This window comes from Canis lupus, chromosome 11 (assembly GCF_011100685.1).
Source record: "Canis lupus familiaris isolate Mischka breed German Shepherd chromosome 11, alternate assembly UU_Cfam_GSD_1.0, whole genome shotgun sequence".
Taxonomy (NCBI): Eukaryota; Metazoa; Chordata; class Mammalia; order Carnivora; family Canidae; genus Canis; species Canis lupus.
Genome location: NC_049232.1, coordinates 22,892,482 through 22,910,949, shown reverse-complemented (window position 1 = coordinate 22,910,949; position 18,468 = coordinate 22,892,482). Strand labels below are relative to the sequence as shown.

The 18,468-nt window shown below is 38.6% G+C and overlaps 1 protein-coding gene across 2 annotated transcripts in view; it reads right to left on the bottom strand.

The window, feature by feature from the left end:
* The window catches only part of DDX46 (DEAD-box helicase 46), a 73,106-nt gene that overhangs the window by 10,678 nt on the left and 43,960 nt on the right, over positions 1 to 18,468 (bottom strand). The window contains exons 16-20 of one of the 2 annotated variants that reach the window (XM_038552199.1): positions 10,056 to 10,249; positions 8,166 to 8,303; positions 7,694 to 7,843; positions 2,556 to 2,729; positions 343 to 561 (exon numbers count right to left, since the gene is read on the bottom strand). In XM_038552199.1, coding sequence (XP_038408127.1) covers positions 343 to 561; positions 2,556 to 2,729; positions 7,694 to 7,843; positions 8,166 to 8,303; positions 10,056 to 10,249 — 875 coding nt within the window. Of the gene's footprint in view, positions 1 to 342; positions 562 to 2,552; positions 2,730 to 7,693; positions 7,844 to 8,165; positions 8,304 to 10,055; positions 10,250 to 18,468 lie in introns of both variants that reach the window. The other variant, XM_038552198.1, reaches the window with a different exon arrangement.

The window sequence follows — 18,468 nt, the reverse complement described above, 5'->3', positions numbered from 1 at the left end:
AATACAACTTCTATTGTTGTCTTCCTCATCTAGATAAAGAGTAGCTATTAAAATGTTCATGGAGGGACCCCTGGGTGGCTCAGGGGTTAAGTGTGTATGTCTTTGGCTCAGGGCATGATCCTGGAGTACTGTGATTTAGTCCCACATCACGATTGAGTCGAGTCCCACATGAGGCTCCCTGCATGGAGCCTGCTTCTCCCTCTGCCTCTTTCTGTGTGTCTCATGAATAAATAAAATCTTAAAAAAATATATGTTCATGGGTTTTTAAGAAGAAATTTTTGTTCCTAAAGAAGCAAGAGTTTTTACTCCATGATTTTAAAAAGGTTTAAAACTGTTACTTGCCTGTGGGAAGTCATTGATCTCTAATTCTTCCTCATATCTCTTAAAAGACTCATTTTGTCCACCATCCTGTCTCTCCTCTTCTTGTTTCTCCAAAGGCACATAATTGAGCTTGGCATTGATCTTTTCAGCAAGTTGCTCTGCAATGGTTTTGGCAGACACAGTGGGAGCCAGGATGGTGCCACCTCTGAGAATTGCATTGGTAGCCTGTTGCATCACATCCTGCAGTTAAAGAAGACCTACAGTCAAATCTCAAATGAGGACAGAGACAAGATCAACGATCCTACCACAAATTATTCTCTGGAAAGCCACTAACTAGAACCACCTTTCTAATACAGAGTCCTACTCATGTGCAATTTAGCAGTACATATTAATAGTTTAATAATAAATCTATCTTCCTTACTTTGATGGGAAAATAAAGAACACTTAAAGAACACTCAACTCTATCATTAAAAATTCTACTGGATCATAGAAAATTAGGTAACTGTTGATAGCAAATATAGTAAAATATATCTAAAATCGGGCAGCCCGGGTGACTCAGCGGTTTAGTGCCACCTTCAGCCCAGGGCGTGATCCTGGAAACCTGGGATGGAGCCCCACATCGAGTTCCCTGTGTGCAGCCTGCTTCTCCCTCTGCCTGTGTCTCTGCCTCTGTCTCTCTGTGTCTCTCATGAATAAATAAAATCTTTAAAAAATATATCTAAAATCATTTATATAACTTTGTGGCTCCTAAGAGTTTCCTCTAAATTAGAATCTTTGTCCACTACCACCATTGAGCTCTTCCTTCCCCCATAGCCCAAGCCAATATTCATTAAATTATGGTAAATGACTGACTTTCTAATTTTATTTTACACTCAAACCTTTCTAATTTGGACTTAATTTGACTTTATGCCTAATGTGGACAGAATTTTGTAGGTAATACATGACTCAAACCTCAAGCTTTTTTAACAATGAGAAGGTAGGGCTATTTGATGTCACAAATAAGGAGTTACTAGCAGTAATAATCCCAGGGAATATTATATTAGGCGCATTAATCCCTGTTTCCAGAGAAAGTACAGGCCTGAGTATAGCAGACACATGATTCTCACTGGCTAAACAACACAGAAACCCGAGACTCTAAGCCTTGATTGTGGCTGCCTCACTAAGTCAAGTGTACTAGTATCTAGCTTGGATCTTCCAGCTATTCCCGAAGCTATCCAGCCTACTGGAGAGAGGGCCCTATAAATCCACAAACACTCAAAATCTCCAAAACACTGTTAAAATTAACAAACTATTATTTGGGAATGCTAGAAAGTTTACTCTTAGTTAAAAATTAACTGATAATAATTTGTTAAAAATTAACTTAATAAAAAAGCTCTCAAGAGAAAGATGGCGGGATGCCTGGTGGCTCAGTGGCTGAGCGTCTGCCTTTGGCTCAAGAAGTGATCTCAGGGTCCTGGGATCAAGTCCCATCAGGGAGCTTGCTCCTCCCTCTGCCTATGTCTGTGTCTCTCATGAATAAATAAAATCTTTAAAAAGGGGGGTGGGGGAGCAGCTCTGGTGGCTCAGTGGTTTAGCGCCGCCTTCAGCCCAGGGTCTGATCCTGGAGACCCAGGATCGAGTTCCACATGGGGCTCCCTGCATAGAGCCTGTTTCTCCCTCTGCCCGTGTCTCTGCCTCTCTCTCTCTCTCATGAATAAATAAAATATTTTTTAAAAAATCAAGAAAGAAAAAGGCAGGGGTGCCTGGGTTGGTAAGTCAGTTAAACTTCTGCCTCTAACTCAGGTCATGATCCAAGGGTCCTGGTATTGACCCTGAATCAGGCTCCCTGCTCAGCTGGGAGTCTGTTTCTCCCTCTCCTTCTGTCCTTCCCCACTGTTCATGCTTTAATAAATGAATTAATTAAGTAATAAAGTCTTAAAAAAAAGAGGAAAAGGGAGTTATTTCCTTAAGATTTTGGTAAGTTCAATCAGAATATTATTTTATAAAAGTATCTACAGCTAACATGCTTCAGTTAGGCATTCTAAAATAAGCATTAAGATTTCAGTTAAACAAAAACAACAACAACAACAAAAAAGATCTCCGTTAACCATACTAGAAGAATCATCCACATGAAATAATTAAATAATTCTGTATTTAGATTAATGTTAAATTCCTGCTAACTCAACATCTAGAACAACTTGTTCACTTGTGCTGACAAAAATACTGACTAAAACTCGGAACAAATTACTTAATACCTGAGACTCAATGCCCAAATTCTTCTGAGCATTGATTCTAAGAGCCAATCTCTTAGCAATTTCTAATTTCTCAGCATTTCCTGCAGTTGGAGCAGGGACACTAGATGTTCCAGGAGCAGCCATATCTTTAACTCTCTTCTTTGAATTAAACATGCTTTCAATTTGTTCATCAATCTAAACAAGAAAAAAAAAAGGATTAATAAAAATTGGATTAAAAATACCAATTTAGATATATCCACAGAAACTAATAAAGAATATTTCTACCAAATGACTGGATTTAGACAGTTGTATTTATGTTAATTCAAACACACATATCAATAGGAAAATAGACCAGGTAATTATTGAGGATGGCACACTTTAAAAGTCAGGTATCTATGGCAGGATAAAGAAAGAGAAAGAAAAAACAGAGATGCAATGCCACATGAACCTACTGAACACAGTCCTAAGTGGTCCAGAATATACATGCCAGTTCAGCAATTGAGAACCATGTGCTGTCAAGACAGAGTACCCAACATAATGCAGCTGAGATGCTTCAGGGCTCAAGCCTTGAGGCAAAATTAAACTGCAGTGAAAGAGGCTGGAAGAAGGGCAGTAACTCAAGGCCAATGGGCAACTAAAAATATAGTCAACAAGCTCTGAGGGTGAATGGTATATGATCCTAAGGTGGGGCTCCCAAAATCCTTTCCAACTTCTAAAGTGTAAATGGATTTGCCTTAAAAATAGGTAACAGGGCACCCGGGTGGCTTAGTACGTTAAGTGTCTGCCTTCAGCTAAGGTCATGATCCCACAATCCTGGGATCCAGCCCCACATCCAGTTCTCTGATCAATGGGGAGTCGTCTTCTCCCTCTCCCTCTGTGCATCCTCACTCATGCTCTCTCTCAAATAAAAAATTGGGTAACAGAATCAGGAAAGAAGCCTTTTTTTTTTTTTAAGATTTTATTTATTTATTCATAAGAGATACACACAGAGACATAGGCAGAGGGAGAAGCAGGCTCCACGTAGGGAGCCCAATGCGGGACCCAATCCCGGGACTCCAGAATCACGCCTGGGCCAAAGGCAGGCACCAAACCACTGAGCCACCCAGGGATCCCCCAGAAAAGAAGGCTTTATTGCACTATTCCTTTGAGCCAAAAAAGGAAAACAAGTAAGGTTTGGTTTACCCATCAAAGCAAGAACAAAGCGTGAATACCTCAGCTCTTCCAGGAGCCACTTGAGTCCAAGTGCCACCAGGTCATCTTGAGGCTGGACATATCTATCTATAAGCATCTTTTAAGGATGCCTTTTGCCCAACAATGACTATTGACAATGCCAACTAAAGAGATGCAAATCCCTTTATACACTTAAATTAGGCTAATAAGGACTTATCTACTAAATCTCAAATGCAGAGAAGAGCTTGTTTAGGGTTTTAAAAATTAATTAGATGGGGTGCCTGGGTGGCTTAGTCCAAGCATCTGATTCTTGATTTCAGCTCAGGTCATGATCTCAGGGTCATGAGATTGAGCCCCACATAGGGCTCCATGCCCAGTGCTGATTCTATTTGAGATTCTTTCTCTCCCTCTCCCTCTGCCCTTCTCCCCACTCATGCATATGCTCTAAAATAAATAAATATATATTAAAAAAATAACCAGAGAAAGAATTGATATATTTCATACAATGAGATTTGAAATAATGTTCAAAGTAACATTAAAAAACTGAGGTGGATTTTTGGGGGTGCTTGGGGGCTCAGTCGGTTAAAGCATCTCTTAATTTCTGTTTGGATCATGCACCTCAGGATTTTGAGATCGAGCTCTGAGTCAGGTTGTGTACTGGGTGTGCATCATGCTTAAGATTCTCTCTTTCCTCCCTCTGCTCCTCCTCCCCTCAAAAACCTGAGGTGTTTCAAAGCAAGTTCATAAATTCTTTAATACTCTTCCCCTTCAAAACGTGGAGCCTCTCCTTGAATGTAGGCTGGACTTAGTGATATATTTCTAAGAGACAGAATAAAGTAGTAACTCCAGTGTGACTCCAGACATTAGTCATAAAAGGCCTTAAAGGCTTCCTCTTTGCCCCTTCTCTTAGCTGACTCACCTTGGGAGAAGCCAGTTGCCATATTGTGAGGACACACAGGCAGAGGAAAGAACAGAGGTATTCTGCCAACAGCACAGTGAGTGAGCCATCTCAAAAGAAGATGATCCTCTATCAGTCAAGCCCTCAGATGACCACGGCCTGGGACAATAGCTTTACTGCAACCTCAATGAGACCCTAAGCCAGAACTACCAGGCTAAACTGCTCCTGATTTTCTACCCTAAAGGAAATGTAAGAAAATAAATGTTTTTTGTCTTAAACTACTAGGTTTTGGATTGATTTGTTACACCATAACCAATAACTAAAACATTGACCTAATTAAATTTTAAGACAATATGGGGATCCCTGGGTGGCGCAGCGGTTTGGCGCCTGCCTTTGGCCCAGGGCGCGATCCTGGAGACCCAGGATCGAATCCCACATCAGGCTCCCGGTGCATGGAGCCTGCTTCTCCCTCTGCCTGTGTCTCTGCCTCTCTCTCTCTCTGTGACTATCATAAATAAATAAAAATAAAAAATAAAAAAAATAAAAAAAAAAAATTTTAAGACAATATGGTATACTAGAAAGAAGTGGCATAGGGTTAGTGAGAGATCTGGGGTCTGCTGCTGTTTGTACCTAACAGCCAATGTGGTTGTAGACCAAATACCTTTTCTGGGCCTCAAATTCTCAAATGACTAGATCAGATTGAATTCCTGATTCTAAAATTGTGTCCTGAGCTAAGGTTTAATAGAATATGTAAAAAACAAAAACAGAAACAAAAAAACAGGGAAGCCTCGGTGGCTCAGCGGCTTAGTGCCACCTTCGGCCCAGGTGTGATCCTGGAGACCCGGAATTGAGTCCCACGTCAGGCTCCCTGCATGGGGCCTGCTTCTCCCTCTGCTTGTGTCTCTGCCTCTCTCTCTCTCTCTCTCTCTCTCTCTCTCTGTCTCTCATGAATAAATAAAGTCTTAAAAAAACAAACAAAAAACAACACAAAACAACTATGATCAATGATCAAATGTGGAGGACTTCTGAGTTTTTTTTTTAATTAATTAATTTATTTATGATAGACAGAGAGAGAGAGAGAGAGAGAGGCGCAGAGACACAAGAGGAGGGAGAAGCAGGCTCCATGCTGGGAGCCCGACGTGGGACTCGATCCCGGGACTACAGGATCGCGCCCTGGGCCAAAGGCAGGCACCAAACCGCTGAACCACCCAGGGATCCCCAGGACTTCCGAGTTAAACAAAGTTAAACAAGTTTCTTGAATTGAGGACTTTACATATACTTTGATATGCTTATATCACTACTAGTGGTATACACTAGGAAGATTTTCCAAAATTATTTTATAATGAAAACATCCTTTGCTAAAGCTCAAGCTTCTTTGGGTTCCAAAGAATACTCTGTGAAACACTGAATTTGCTGAGTCCTCAGGGTCCCTCTTCACTGGGTCACAAATAATGCCATTAGCTAAGAACAAGGGCTCTAAAATAAGAATGGATTAGGTATAGGGCCCAGCTCATCCCATTAATTGCTTTGTACACCTGAAAAGACTAATACTCCTAAGTCTTAGTCTCCTCAATTATAACATGAATACTCTTGAGTATTTACCTTCTATGGATAATGTGCAGAAGTAAATGAAATAATCCCTGTAAAGCATTTGACACAATGCATGGCACTTAGTAACACTCAAAAAGTGCTAACAATTATTGCTCTTTATTTTTTAAGTAAGCTCTATTACACCCAATGTGGGTGGGGCTTGCAATCACAATTCCAAGATCAAGAGTCATATGCTCTACCTACTGAGCCACCCAGGAGCCCCACTGAGTATTACTGTAAGTGAGGATATTCTATAATGATTAAGTTTTTTTCTTTTTCTTTTTTTTTTAAAGATTTTATTTATTTATTCATAGAGATGCAGAGAGAGAGAGAGGCAGAGACACAGGCAGAGGGAGAAGCAGGCTCCATGCAGAGAGCCTGACGTGGGACTCAATCCCAGGTCTCCAGGATCACGCCCTGGGCTGCAGGCGGCGCTAAACCGCTGCGCCACTGGGGCTGCCCCTAGTTTTAAAAAATAAAAATATTATGGCTCAGTGGTTAAGCATCTGCCTTCGGTTCAGGGCATGATCTCAGAGTATTGGGCTCCATATGGGGAGCCTGTTTCTCTCTCTGCATATGTCCCTGCCTCTCTCTCTGTGTCTCTCATGAATACATAAATAAAATTTAAAAAATATATATTAGTACTAATGTTATTAAAGACACGGGGGAAAAAAAAGACATGGGGAGCCAGGTACTCTTCATACTACTAGAGGGGATGCAGACTGGTATTCACTTTGCTGGAGGACAATCTAACAATGTTTGAGAACCAAATCAGATACACCTTTTAGACTAGCAATTCCATTTACACACTTAACCTCAAAACTTAATCTGAATGAATGTGCAAAATTAAATGTAGGATAAGCACTGAAGTACAGTTTATGATAATAAAGTATATTTATATTCTAAATATGAATATGTAGAAATGACCCACATATTGAAAATTAGGGGTCAGATTCATTAAACTGTGGGACATTCATATAACAAAATATTATATAACCATCAAAGAACAATGTAAGAATTAGGAGTACCTAGGTGGCTCAGTCAGTTCAGATCATGGACGATCTCAGGGTCGTGAGATTAAGCCCTGCACTGGACTTCTGTGCTCAACAGGGGGTATGCTGGAGATTCTCTCCTGCCTCTCCTGCCATTCCTATTTGCTTGCTCTCTCAAATACATACATCTTTAAACAAAATGTATTAAAAAAAAAAGCAAGAATGAATTTACTAAAATGAGTAGATTTCAACTTAAGACTGTTGTAAAGGTTATAAGGCAAGTATGGCTTCATTTTTATGAAAATACATAAATAGGGTAGAGCATACGTGAATATACAGAGAGACAGAAAAGGGAGAGAGTGAGAGAGAGAAAGAAAAGGTTGGGAAGGGCACACACCAGAAAGGCTTGCAAGAACTGGCTTTCTCAACAAGCAAATGTTAAGACCTCCAGAACGAAAGCAACAAATGCTTCAACTGGGAAGAATGAGGCTTAGATAAACGACACTTACATCAACTGCAGCATCCTCATCATCTGAGTCTTGCAGACCAAGAGCCGCTTTTTGCAACTTCTTCCTCTCGTTAGCCAAAGCTTGTTCTGTTTCATCAAACTTGAATCCCTTACCAGAGAACCCACTACTCTTTTTAATTATTTTCCCTTCCTTTCAAGGAAAAACAAAAAAGTTAATTTCATACTACAAAACCTCAGTGTTCAGGAATTTAGGAGTCATTAAATATTTTTCAAGGTAGTGCACACCAATATAACAAAAAACACTTCATCTAGTGTGTGAACAACAAAAAAAGAACTCTATGTAGATTATACAAACACTGAGTTGAAGAAAAAGAGAGAATTTTGTTTTCATTCCTTTTCCCACCTCTCTAAAGAGATAAAATAATTCTATCAAAGTTTACAAGTATTAAATATTCGAAGTTTAGAACACAATAATGAGCTGCATAAAAATAATGGGAGTTAAAAAAACTTACAGCTTTCTGTTGATCTTTGAAATCACTCCAAAGTTTCTCCAGATCCGGAGGCACTGCAGTTCCTGATAATTCAAGTGCTTTAATGATGTCACCAGCATAGCGAGCTTGATCTTCTGTGATAAAAGTATATGCATAACCCTAATGAAGGATGAAAAGTAGATTAGACACTAACAACATGACCCTAACTTAGATCACAAGACAGAATCTGACCCACCTAATAAATCCTCTTAAGACTGACTTCGTTATTAAATAATTTTAAACAACAGAAGAGTCCTACTAAATTCTTTAACCCCTCAAAGTGAAATGTCCAAGTTTAATATGTAAATATATGTGAAACCAGAAAATTTCTAATTTCTTTATGTCTAAGTAGAAATATATGATTTTACATAAATGCAAAACTGCATTGTCATAGAAATAAATTTTAATATAATACATTATTTTTCCCCTTTTGTTTGCACTCCTTTTCTACACTACCTACAACACCACTCTACCCCAACTAACTTCTACTTATTTTCTGGGATGTATCTTTCCACATAATTTTTCCTCCACACAGTTTTTAAGACCAATAAAAGATATAAAAACATTTGTGTGTGTGTATATATGTATGTATACATACACTCACACACACATATATATACACATATACATATATACACACATACAAAAAAATTTTTTTTTTTTTTTTTTTACAAAAATTTTTATATACAGAAATGAAGTCAGTTACATCATCTCCCTGGGGTTCTCCAAAGTTAAAGGTTTCACATGTCTCCAGGAGCTTTTTGGTTCAGGCAAGACAAAAGCTAGAGTTGGGAGTAGGGGAATAGCACACCACAATCAAGACAGTCATCTCTACAATATACTCTGCCTCTACCAGAGAAGTGCTACAAATTTTAAAACATGGCTTAATAGAGTATTTCAGGAATATCTAATTATCACATTTGACCCATGGCCTGCTTCTGTACTGTCCATGAGCTAAGACTGGTATCACTTCTTTTTTGAGGTTTGCACACCACCCACACACACCCCCATACACCCACCCATACCCATATGACAAAGACTGTATGTGGACCAAAAAGGCTGTAATTTTTACTGCATGCCCCTTTATACACTTCCTTAAATCTACAAAATAACTCAGGTTAAAAGAATAAAAGCCATCACTACTTATTAGCTATGCAAGCTTGGGCAACTAATTTAATTTCCATGTGCCTTAGCTTTTCTCATCTATTAAATGGGGTAATATCATTTACCTCAAATGGAAATTATGAGGATAAAGTGAGACAATATATGTATATCACAGGGAAACAGCATCTAGCATTCAATAAACCATAAGAATATCCTATTATTATTAATTATTGCTTCAGTTTGAATGTTCAGGGTTGGAATATCAAATATATCATCATCAGTGATTCCAACAACAGAATATTCTGCTATCTTCAAAAAGAATGAGTTAGACTATATATACTCACCAGACCATAAGTGAGTTAAAACAGCAAGTAATATATATAGTGTACAGAGTGGGACAGGGAAGTAATGAAAAAAAGGGTGACAGTTTCAGGGAGGAGTATATTTTATGATCCCACATTTTAAAAATAGTAATGAAAGATCCCAAACCATATACATGTACGTGTGTAGGCAGAAATTTTTAGGTAGTGTAAAATAAAAAATCCTAAAAGAAGACATAACACTATCTGCCAAAACAGAATGGCTAGTTATGATAATTTTAATACTACTATACATAGAAATGATGAACATCAGTTAGTCCCCATATTCTGATGACTGAGCATTTTCAAAATGTTCCTGTAACTCCTATTATTTACTCCTTAAAAATCTTAAAAAATATATATATATATTTTAATGTAATGGAAATCAACTTTAAAAAATTCTTTTTACTTTATTGCCTGCTCTTCCAGTCCGTCCTGCTCTGTGCACATAATCCTCATAATGGTTGGGGCAGCTGTAATTTACTACAAGAATCAGATGTTTCACATCTAGACCTCGGGCAGCAACAGAAGTAGCTACGAGAAGTTTGCACGTCCCATTCTTAAAGTCATTTATGATGCTATCTCTGTCATATTGATCAATGCCTGCAAGAAAATTTTAAAAAAGTTATAAAACCACACAATGAAATTAAATTTTTCATTTCCTCTGACACAGAAATAAGTAAAAATGTACAGTAGAGAATAAATCCAACTTACACTGCCCACAAGTCCACCAACTCAATAGAGAAAATAAAATATTATGGGAATTTAATGGCAAGATCAAAGGCTACTGCTTTTAACTCATTTATGAATCTTCTAAATCTGCCCTTGTTTTGCCCCCTTTCTTGTGTATACGGGTTGTAACTGCAGAAGCCCCATCTCCGATTCATTAACCTATACCTGTTTAAGAGGTAAAAGAAGAAAAGGCAGGTATACTTAGCCTACACTAACAGGATTCACATCCTTCTCCTCCTATGGGTTATTAGAGCCTTGCTATTTCTGTCCGAGGACCAGAAGCAGCATCACATGGCCTGTTGTTAAAATGTAGAACCTGATCCTAACCAAACTACTGAATCCGGTTCTGCACTTTAAGATACTTAGGTGATTATACATTCCTTTTAAATACAGTTTGAAATCCACTGGTTAAAAAACACCCAATTGGATCTCTTTTAAATATGGTACCCATAGAGCCTCCGGATAAGTGATAAAGGAAGGTATAAAATGCTAAAATGTTCTATGATCACAGATCACAAATTGATTTTATGATGGCAAATTTCTAGTAATTACAAAATGGAACGGGGAGGGGCGCCTGGGTGACTCTGGTTGAGCTACTGCCATTGGCTTACATCATGATCCCAGGGTCCTGGGATTAAGTCCCACATCAGGTTCCCTGCAGGTAACCTGCTTCTCTCCCTCTGCCTGTATCTCTGCCTCTCGCTCTATGTCTCTCATGAATAAATAAGTAAAATCTTTAAAAAAAAAAAAAAAAAAAACAGAATGGGGTAAATTCTCAAACCTTGAAATTCTTTTCTGTAGCAGGAGATACTCTAAGGGTTCACATAAGATCTGAGTTTAAAACACAGAGAATAACTTAGCATCTAAATATGCATCAATGTTAATTAATATTATTACCTAAAATTTAAGTACTCTTCAGAGACCGAATTAAAGAAAGTATTTGGATCTAATATCAAAACAAGTGGAATCCAACACTGAACCTAAAAGTCTTGTAAGAAAAATGGAATCAGTATTAATATAAATTAAATGTATGAAGTACAAAAACTTTTACTTTAGACTAATGTATCTTGACTACCTAAGTCAACTGCATATGCTTTATTATGTGAAATGAATATGATATGCTAAATATATGGGATACTTGCCTAGCAGCAATTAACCCTCTTCCTTTTAAACATAACCTCGGGAATCCCTGGGTGGCTCAGCGGTTTAGTGCCTGCTTTCGGCCCAGGGTGTGATCCTGGAGACCCGGATCGAGTCCCACATTGGGCTCCCTGCATGGAGCCTACTTCTCCCTCTGCCTGTGTCTCTGCCTCTCTCTCTATCGTGTATTTCATGAAGAAATAAATAAAATCTTTATTAAAAAAATTAAAAAAAAATAAACATAACCTCAAGTTTGTTCAAAAATTCACCCAACACATGGTCAATGTATATCAAACCAGAGAAGAGTGTCTCCATTTTAGGAGGTGAATGAACCCCTCCCAAACTTTCTGTGCTAAGGATGCCTTTCAAGTCTTAAAATTAATAAGGATTAAACCCTCTACATAAGTATCTCTATCAATATTTAATTTATTAGAAACTAGAACTGGGGCACCTGGGTAGCTCAGTCAGTTAAGCATCTGGCTTTGGCTCAGTTCATGATCTCAGGGTCCTGGGATCAAGCCCTGTGTCAGGCTCCACTCTCAGTGGGGAAGTTTGTTTTTCCCTGTCCCTGTCCCCCTGCTTGTGCTCTCTGTCAAATGAATGAATGAATAAATAAATAAATCCTTTAAAAAAGAAACTAGAATGAAAATAATTTAAGGTATTTTTTAACCTATTTAAAAATAAAAATAAAGCACATATTATAAATTTTAAAAATTTCGTGCAAAATAACCCTTCCAAAATAGTAATTTATTAAGATGTTTCACATTAAATCTCTTTAATGTCTGGCTTAGTAGAGGATAGCTGGCATGTCATATCTCTGCATCCAGTCTAGTGTAAATATAATATGCCATGAAGCTTTTAAAACACTATACATTCCTAACAAAACTAAAGTAGAAAAGGCAAACCACATAGTGAGGTTATTACACAAATACTTGTGATCTCATGAACTCCTGAAGCATGTGATGTAATTCTGACCAAAGAGAAGTACAGACAAGGGATTATTTGCGGGGGGGAAGTCCTTACTTATAAAAACAGCACAACACATTTTTGGGGTGCCTGGGTGGCTCAATCGGTTAAGCATCCACCTTCGGCTCAAGTCATGATCTCAGGGTCCTGGAATCAAGCCCTGGGTTGGGCTTCTCACTCAGCGGGGGAGCCCGCTTCTCCCTCTGCTCCTCCCCCCATTCATGCCCGTTCTCTCTCCCAAATCAATGAATAAAATCTTAAAAAAAGGAAAAAAAAAGAAAAAACATACATTTCCCTCAATGTAGGAAAAGCTATTTATTGGACCAACCCACCTACAGATAAAAACTATAAATTCTAACGAAAGTATTAAAACAAAAACAAAAAAACCATTAACTGAAGGCACAAGAGAGTGACTAAAAATAAGCAGAAATTGGAATTTTTGATAATATAGAATAATAATGGCACTCGCTGAGTTTAAAGGATTTGATTTATTTATTTTATTTTATTATTTTTTTTTTTAATTTTTATTTATTTATGATAGTCACAGAGAGAGAGAGAGGCAGAGACACAGGCAGAGGGAGAAGCAGGCTCCATGCACCGGGAGCCCGACGTGGGATTCGATCCCGGGTCTCCAGGATCGCGCCCTGCGCCAAAGGCAGGCGCCAAACCGCTGCGCCACCCAGGGATCCCTGATTTATTTATTTTAAAGATTTTGCTTGAGGAAAGGCCCTAGAAAGCTAAGGAAGGAAGTCAAACTTAAATAGATGGCCAGGAAATCTAATTAGAGAAACAGGAAAATACAAGAGAGAGTTGGATAGACTTAACAGCAGATGGCAAAAAGAAAACAGTGAACTTGAAGATTGGAGTCAAAGAAACAACCCAACCTTAATTAAGGAGGGGAGAAAAAAGGGCTGAAAAACCAACGTGAAGGGATGCATGGGTGGCTCAGCAGTTTAGCGCCTGCCTTTGGCTCAGGGCATGATCCTGGAGGCCTGAGATCAAGTCCCATATAGGGCTCCCTGCAGGGAGCCTGCTTCTCTTTCTGCCTGTGTCTCTTCCTCTCTCTCTGTGTTTCTCATGAATTAATGAATACAATCTTTAAAAAAAAAAAAAAAAAAAAAAGAAAAACCAAAAGTGAATAAAGGATCAAAGATGTGACAGTATTGGGATCCCTGGGTGGCGCAGCGGTTTGGCGCCTGCCTTTGGCCCAGAGCACGATCCTGGAGACCCGGGATCGAATCCCACGTCAGGCTCCCGGTGCATGGAGCCTGCTTCTCTCTCTGCCTCCCTCTCTCTCTCTCTCTCTCTCTCTCTCTGTGACTATCATAAATAAATAAAAATTAAAAAAAAAAATGTCACAGTATTCAAGGGCTGAACATACACATAATGGAGTCTCAAAAGGAAAGAAAAATAGCACAGGAAAAAAAAAGAAACCTTAAGAAATTATAGTCAAGATTTTCCCAAATATGTCCTAAAAACATAAATTTTACAGAATCTACAAGCTCAGTGAACCATGAGTAGAATAAAAACAAAGAAAACCATACCTAGATAAACACTTTTTTTTTTTTTTGGGATCCCTGGGTGGCGCAGCGGTTTGGCGCCTGCCTTTGGCCCAGGGCGCGATCCTGGAGACCCGGGATCGAATCCCACGTCGGGCTTCCGGTGCATGGAGCCTGCTTCTCCCTCTGCCTATGTCTCTGCCTCTCTCTTTCTCTCTCTGTGACTATCATAAATAAATAAAAATTAAAAAAAAAAAAAAAACACTTTTTTTTTAAAGATTTATTTTTTTATTTATTTATATTAGACACAGAGAGAGAGAGAGAGAGAGAGAGGCAGAGACACAGGCAGAGGGAGAAGCAGGCTCCATGCCAGGAGCCCGACGCGGGACTTGCACCCTGGGCCAAAGGCAGGCGCGAAACCGCCGAGCCACCCAGGGATCCCTCCTAGATAAACACTTACCATACTTACCCAGCAATCCCATTCCTGGTTATCTACCCTACAGCGATGAAAACTATGTTCACACAAAAACCTGTAGTTGCACATTCAGTAGCAGCTCTATTCCTATTAGCAAAAATGAGGAATAACCCAGGATGTGCCTAGGTGGCTGTTAGTTGAGTGGCCAATTCTTGTTTTTGGCTAAGGTCATGATGTTGGGGTCCTCAACTTGACCCCGTGTCCAGCTCTGTACTTGGCAGGGAATCTGCTCCAAGATTCTCTCTCACCCCTCCCTCTGTCTCTCTCCCCGCTCGTGCTCTCGCTCAAATAAATAAATAAGATCTTTAAAAATAAATAAAATTTAAAAAAAATTTTAAACTGGGAAAAACCCAAATAAGCCTTCAGCAAACGAAGGGACACAAACACTGGTATATCCACAATAAACAGTGCTGGGCAATAAAAATAAATAAATAGTCCAATAACTTCAGTGGACATCAAAGTCATCATATTGAGTAAAAAAAAAAAAAAAAAAAAAAAGGTGCATAATGTATGACCTGCATTTACAAATATTCTTATGAGAACATATCAGTGGTTGTCAGGCACTGTTCCACTACAAACTAACTGGAAAAAAAAAGTCTAAGCTAACACATAAATCTTACATGCACAATAAACAGAAGTATTTGCTTTGAGCCACAAGATCTACATAGACATACCTGTGTTAATAAAAACATTTAAATTTAAAAGTACAAAAAAAAACAAAAAACAAAAGCAAACACTAAACATAGGGCAGAGGAGAAATCATCCAGGGAAAGAAAGCGGAGCCCAATGTTCCAAATGAGGACGACAAAGTTCTAGACTAAAAGCTTTGCAGCTAATGGCAACCAAACATTTCCAGGATGATGACATTAACAGGGCTAAAATAAAACATCAATGTATGTCAGTACTGTCTATTTATCCTAATGACTAAATGTAAATGTGGACATTCTAGAAAAGGCAAAAATGTAGAGAAAGTAAAAAGATTAGTGGCAGCCAAGGGATAGGGACAGAGGGATAAACAGGCAGAGCACAGAGGATTTTTATGGTAGTATTTTCTATGTGAGTAATAATACATTATGGTACTATATTCCTAGATATAGGTCATTATAAATTTGCCCAAATCCACAAAATTCATAACACCAAGAATGAATCCTAATGGGGCCCATGGCTAGCTCAGTCAGTAGACTATCCAACTCTTGATCTTGGGGTTATCCATCTGAGTTTGAGCCCCCCATCAGGTGTAGAGATTACTCAAAAATAAAATCTTGTTTTTCCTAAAGATTTTTTTATTTATTTATTTATTTATTTATTTATTTATTTATTTATTTATTATTAGAGACAGACAGAGGCAGAGACATAGGCAGAGGGAGAAGCAGGCTCTCTAAAGGGGAGCCCAATGTGAGACTTAATCCCAGGATTCCGGGATCACTCTCTGAGCCAAAGGCAGACAGACGCTCAATCACTGAGCCACCCAAGGCGTCCCTCAAAAATAAAATCTTACAAAAGAAAAAAAAAAAAAGTGAATCCTAATGTAAACTATGGACTTTGGGTGACAATTATGTCTGAACGATTTTAAGAAATGTACCTCTGTGGTGTGGGATAGCAATAGAAGAGAAGTTTTGCATGTGTAGGGCAAGGGATATATAGAAACTCTAACTTCTGCTCAATTTTGCTGTGAACCTAAAACTGCTCTAAAAAAAGTTTATTAAAAAAAGAAATGTAGGGGCACCTGGGGCAACTGCCTTTGGCTCAGGTTGTGATCCCAGGGTACTGGGATTGAGTCCCACATTGAGCTTCCTGTGGGGAGCCTGCTTCTCCCTCTACCTATGCCTCTGCCTCTCTCTGTGTCTCTCATGAATAAATAAATAAAAATCTTAAAAAAAAAAAAAAAAAAAGAAATGTAAACAGGTGCCTGGCTAGCTCCTTCAGTAGAACAGTCAACTTTTTTAAAAAAGATTTTATTTATTTCACAGAGAGAGAGAAAGCACAAGAAGGGGAGCAGGGAAGGGAGAAGCAGGCTCCCCACCGAGTCAACTCTTGATCTCTGGGTCATGAGTTCAAGCCCCACATTGGGAATAAAGTTTATTAAAAAATAAAAAATGAATAAAATAAATGTAAAAAGATCAAAACTAAAATGAAATGATATTGGTGTAAGACAAATATACACGGGATCTCTAGGTGGCTCAGCAGTTTAGCACCTGCCTTCTGCCCAGGGCATGATCCTGGAATCGCGGGATTGAGTCCTGCATCAGGCTCCCTGTGTGGAGCCTGCTTCACCCTCTGCCTGTGTCTCTGCCTCTCTCTCTCTCTCTCTCTCTCTCTGGGTCTCTCATGAATAAATAAAATCTTAAAAAAAAAAAAAAAAACATACAGACCAACAAAATTAAATAGAGAGCTTAGAAATAAACCCTCAGATAAATGGTCAGATGATTTTGATGAAGGTGCCAAGATTCTACAATGGGTAAAAAGACAGTCTTTTTACCAAAAGGGGCTGGCATACTGAATACAAACATGAAAAAGAATGCAGCTGGACCTATATGCATCATAAAAATTACCTCAAAATGAATTAACAGCTAAAATGTTAGAACTCACAGAAGAAAACAATGGGGAAAACTTTCATAACCTTGGAATTGGCAATGGTTTCTTGGATATAACACCAAAAGAACATGCAACAGGGGCGCCTGGGTGGCTAAGTTGGTTAAGTATCTGATTCTTGATTTTGGCTCAGGCCATGATCTCAGGGTCATGAGACTGAGCCTTGCAATGGGCTCATCATTCAGCATGCAGTTTGCCTGAGATTCCCTCTCCTTTTGCCTATCCCCTGCTATCTCTTTTTCTCTCTCAAATAAAATCTTAAAAATAAAAAAAAGAGAGGCATAAAAGAAAATATACATAATATATATATATATTAAAGATTTTATTTTTTTACTCACGAGAAACACAGAGAAGAGAGAAGACATAGGCAGAGGGAGAAGCAGGCTCCACGCAGAAAGCCCGATGCGGAACTCAATCCCAGGACTCCAGGATCACGCTCTAAGCCAAAGGCAGACGCATAACTGATGAGCCACCCAGGCATCCCCAAGAAAAAATATATAAATTGAACTTCAAAATTTAAACTTTTGTGCATCAAAGGACACTATCCAAAGGTTGAAAGGACAACCCACTGAATATAAGAAAATACAAGCAAATTGTACATCTGATAAGGGACTGCTATCCAGAATAAAGAAATCCTACAACTCAGCAATGAAAAAAAAAAAAAAAACTGATTAAAAATGGGCAAAAGCTTAGGACAGACATTTCTCCAAAGAATATATACAAAAGCCAAATAAGCACATAAAAAGATGTTCAATCTCAGTCATTAGGGAAATGCATATCAAAACCACAATGACAGACTACTTCACATCTACTAGCAAAATAAGAGAAAACAATGAGTGCTAGCCAGGTCGTGAATAAACCGGAATCTTACTGCACTGCTAGTGAAAATGCAAAATGGTACAACTACTGTAAAGAACAGTATGGTGGTTCCTTAAAAAGTTAAAAATAGAGGATCCCTGGGTGGCTCAGTGGTTTAGTGCCTGCCTTTGGCCCAGGCCAGGGCGTGACCCTGGAGTCCCGGGATCGAGTTCCATGTTGGACTCCCTACATGGAGCCTGCTTCTCCCTCTGCCTGTGTCTCTGCCTCTCTCTCTCTCTTTCTGTCTCTCATGAATAAATAGATAAAATCTTAAAAAAAAAAAAAAAAGTTAAAAATAGACTTACCATATGACCCAGCAATACTTGCAAGTATATACCCAAAGAAATTCAACATATACTTATATACCCGTGTTCAAAATAGCATTATTCACAGTAGCGAATAGGCAGGAACAACCCAAGAGTCCATCAAGAGATGAATGAATAAAAGAAATGTGGTATATGCATGCAATGGAGTATTTTTTAATGTTAAAAAAAAAAAAGGAGTATCTTCTTACACCATACTTAAAAATAAACTCAAAATGGATTAAAGACCTACATGTG